Raw genomic sequence first — 3,767 nt, 5'->3', positions numbered from 1 at the left:
AGGAGGCAGCAGCTTGTTGGACCTGGTCCTGGTTCTTCTGACGGACTCTGAGCAACAGGACCGACCCGTTTAAAAAAAACATTTTCTGTAAGTCACACTCAGTGTTTGACCTTTGACCTCGGGCTGTAAATGTCTGCCTTTCAGAGGAACAGCCTGTGACTTTAATCTCCTCGTCGTGGTTTCCTCTGAGATTAATAATCTGGCTTCAGAATGTAACGTTTTAATTTACAGTTTGGCACAAAAATAAAAATTCACACGTTTTCAGAAAGCTGGCAGATAAATTTCTGGATTAAATTTTATTTTTAGGTTTGTACAAAGATCCTGCAGTTAGCCAGAGGTAGACAGTACAAATACACACATTTATATGTAATTGAAACAAATATTGTGTAACAAACGGACCCGGAGTGGTAATTTATTAACTGCAACGCTTCAGTATTTAGACATGAATAACTCATAATTAGTCATTTAAACATGAGGGTAATGTTACACGCTCGCCCAGCGTCACAGTAATTATACATCAAAGAGCGGCGACATTTTGTAAAGTTCTGTTTTTCTTTCAGCTGCTCCTTTCGTTCGCCGCAGACTCGACGTCCTTCCTGTTTCTTTTTAATTTTACTCCCATTGATTGTTGTTGTTGTTGTTGTTGTTGTTGAGCACTTTGTTAACAGGTTCTGTTTTAAATGTGCTCTATAAATAAAGTTGACTTGACTTCTTTCAGAGTTTCTGTGACCCGGTCTCTCCTCTGAAGTTCTGGTCCGGTTCCCCTCTGTGGCCCGGTTCCCCTCTGTGGCCCGGTCCTTCTCCTCTGAAGTTCTGGTCCGGTTCCCCTCTGTGACCCGGTCCTTCTCCTCTGGTTCCTCTCGGCCTCCATGGAAGAGTTCTGGTTGGTGTTTTTTCTTCTCAGACTTTGGTTTCTTTGGAGTCGGTTCTGAAGGAATCTCTGATCGCCAACAGACCGGAGGCCAGAAGGTGTCCACTCACTCTGCTGTACCAGTCCTGAGACCGACCCCTGAAATGGACCAGAACCGGGTTAAAAGGGTCAAACACACCTGAGAACAAACTGCAGATATGTGGAGCTCTGATGTTTGAACAGAAGTTCTGATCCAAATCTCTTCTTAAACCCCCAAGCAGCCAGATCCTCTTATAAAGTGGTTCTGGCCCGTGGTACTTCAGGGGTTCTGACGGTCTTTCTGTGATGTTCCACTCATTTTCAGAGAAATGGTTCTTAAAACCTTTTAGTTTAACTGAGTGGAAGAACTTTGGATCAAAACCAGTTTGAGATATTTACAGGACTGGATCAAGACTTTCTCACAGAACTTGGTCCGGTCTGGTAAACTCCTTGAATCAGAACCAAGGCTGCAACACGTCTAATATGACCAGACGAGTCAGTACTGGACCCTCTGGGTCCAGAACTGTTCCAGTCTAATCAGAATGGTCAGTATCTTACCTGCTGTAGATAAATGTTAATGGCTGCAAACATTTTATGAACTGGACAGCAGCTCAAAAAGTTCTGAGCTCCATAATCCAGGTAGAAGAAGTCGGGTCCTCTGGACGAGGCGCTGTATTCAGCTTAGTCTTATAAGAAGCACCTCGTCACAGCTCCTCAGACTGGAGAAGTCTTTCGAAATGTTTCTACAATCGTTTGAACTCGTCCAGAAGACGAAACTTTTTTAGATTTACAGCAGCTCGCTGTAGCACTTCCTGCTGGAAGAACTTTGTCCCGTTCAGACCAGACAACTACAGCAGGTAAGATGTTTTTTAATCTAAACTAAAACTGGAACTGACTCCAGCTCTTGAGGCAAAACATTAGATTTTTTTTATGTTTACAAAAAAGAAGTGGCTAAATAATGTGCGTTAAACAAAACATCTCATGATCAAAGTCGACTGAATAAACTCTGGTGTGGCAGCTGACCCTGGTCCACGACCAAGACTTCAAGACTTCTGTATCGTAAAAATTAGTTCATTATGGTTTTGTTGTTGTCATGATAATAACCTGTTAATAATATTATTAACAGGTTATCATCATGATAATAACCTGTTAATAATATTATTAACAAGTTATTATCATGATAATAACCTGTTAATAATAATATTAACAGGTTATTATCATGATAATAACCTGTTAATATTATTATTAACAGGTTATTATGATAATAACTTGTTAATAATATTATTAACAGGTTATTACTTCGCTGCTGATCCGTTTTATTGAAACCTGGTTTGAAGTTCTGACCTGGAATCGGTTCTACAGAGGTGCGTCAGTCGGGTCTTGGTGGTTCCTGTGGGCTCCAGCAGGTAGAGGCAGGCGTGGACGTGAACCCGGACCCCCTCCACCTGAACCTCGGGGTGCTCCGTGGATACGGAGGACAGGTACAGCGGTCCAGAAGACGGGTTCGGCTGCCAGGTTCTGGTCAGGGGGACAAGAGTCAAAGTATTTATGTGTGAGCGCTGCGGCCCGGTTCTGGAGGACAGGACGAGCTCAGGGACGTCCGGCATCGTCCTCGGTACCTGAGCAGCAGGTGGTCCTGGGGGGGCTGCGAGCCCTGGCCCTGGAGGACGCAGCGGTACACCTCGGTGTCCTCGGACAGGGTGTGGAGGACGGCGGCGTGCCGCAGGTTCTCCTCCCACAGACGCTGCTCCCTCAGCAGCCGGAGGAGCAGCTCCTGCTGAGGAGCGTCCACGTCCACGGAGCCTCGCCATGTTCCCAGAGGACAGCCGTCCACCTGGGGACAAACAGACTCATCATTCTGTCCCTCTGCTCCTCATCAGGAAACTGACCTGTGCTGCAAACCGGGTCAGAACCCCTCGTGTGCTCACCTTCTTAAAGGCCAGCTCCACAGGCCCTGGACCCAGGTGGTCTTCCCAGTCCTCCTCCTGGGCCTCCTTCAGGAGCTGCTGGGTGCTCAGCTGCAGCCGGTTCCGTCTGTCCTCGTCACCTCCATCCTGACTGGACCGCGCCTCTTCTGTGGGTCCTGCACCGTTTGGACTCTGACTGGGCCAGAACTCTGGGAGCTGCAGAGAAGGTTCTGTTCCTGAATGTCTCCTGGTTTTGGACCTGAGGAGGTCAAAGGTTACCTGGAAGAGTCTCTGAGCCTCGCTGATCATGTTGGCCAGGCCCTGGGTGGCAGCCAGGGTCTCACTGAGGTCCCGCTGGTCCGGACGGGCCCGGCTGGACTTCCTGTGACCGGACCTGCAGGAAGAATATGGGACGTTATCCTGGGCTGTCGGACCGGACTCTGGAGCAGAACTTTAACGCCTCCAGACTCAGAAATACAAACTCACACCAGAACTGGTTCGGACCTCCGGTTCCTGCAGGAGGACCAAGTTTGTTTTCCAGATTAAAGAAATAAAACGTTTAAAATAAAATCTGCTAAACTAAAATGTTTAATTCAGATTATAACTGAATTATTTTATTCTGGTTTTTAATTTAAACACTGTTTGTGATCCAATAAACTTAACTAATTTAACTAATTAAACTTAATTTAAGACTCATTAAGAGCTTTAATTTATCCAACCGCAAACAGTTCAGTTAAAAATGTGATCTTTGATCAGTTTCATGCAAACACCGGCCTAATTATTATATTTTATATTTTATTGTTTGATCTCGTTGTTTTTTAGCTGAAATTCTTTCCTGGGTGAATCCGAGGTCGGATGGAAACCCGTGGATGGTGCCGTCACCTAAAACTGGCTCCCCACCCTTCATCCAGCTGCATCCTGGGTCCCCACCCTTCATCCAGCTGCATCCTGGGCCCCCACCCTTCATCCAG

General features: G+C 46.2%; 1 protein-coding gene across 1 annotated transcript in view; it reads right to left on the bottom strand.

The window, feature by feature from the left end:
* Positions 1-498: 498 nt before the first annotated feature.
* si:dkeyp-23e4.3 (rho GTPase-activating protein 7) overlaps positions 499-3,767 on the bottom strand; it is a 19,254-nt gene continuing 15,985 nt past the window's right edge. Inside the window, exons 14-18 of the mRNA XM_037687769.1 lie at positions 3,076-3,190; positions 2,803-3,012; positions 2,509-2,723; positions 2,234-2,407; positions 499-1,009 (exon numbers count right to left, since the gene is read on the bottom strand). Coding sequence (XP_037543697.1) covers positions 901-1,009; positions 2,234-2,407; positions 2,509-2,723; positions 2,803-3,012; positions 3,076-3,190 — 823 coding nt within the window. The 3' untranslated portion in view covers positions 499-900. The remainder of the gene's footprint in view (positions 1,010-2,233; positions 2,408-2,508; positions 2,724-2,802; positions 3,013-3,075; positions 3,191-3,767) is intronic.

Source organism: Nematolebias whitei, chromosome 14 (assembly GCF_014905685.2).
Source record: "Nematolebias whitei isolate Nwh7 chromosome 14, NemWhi1, whole genome shotgun sequence".
Lineage (NCBI taxonomy): Eukaryota > Metazoa > Chordata > Actinopteri > Cyprinodontiformes > Rivulidae > Nematolebias > Nematolebias whitei.
The sequence above is the reverse complement of the archived record's forward strand: the minus strand, read 5'-3'. Positions and strand labels throughout refer to the sequence as shown.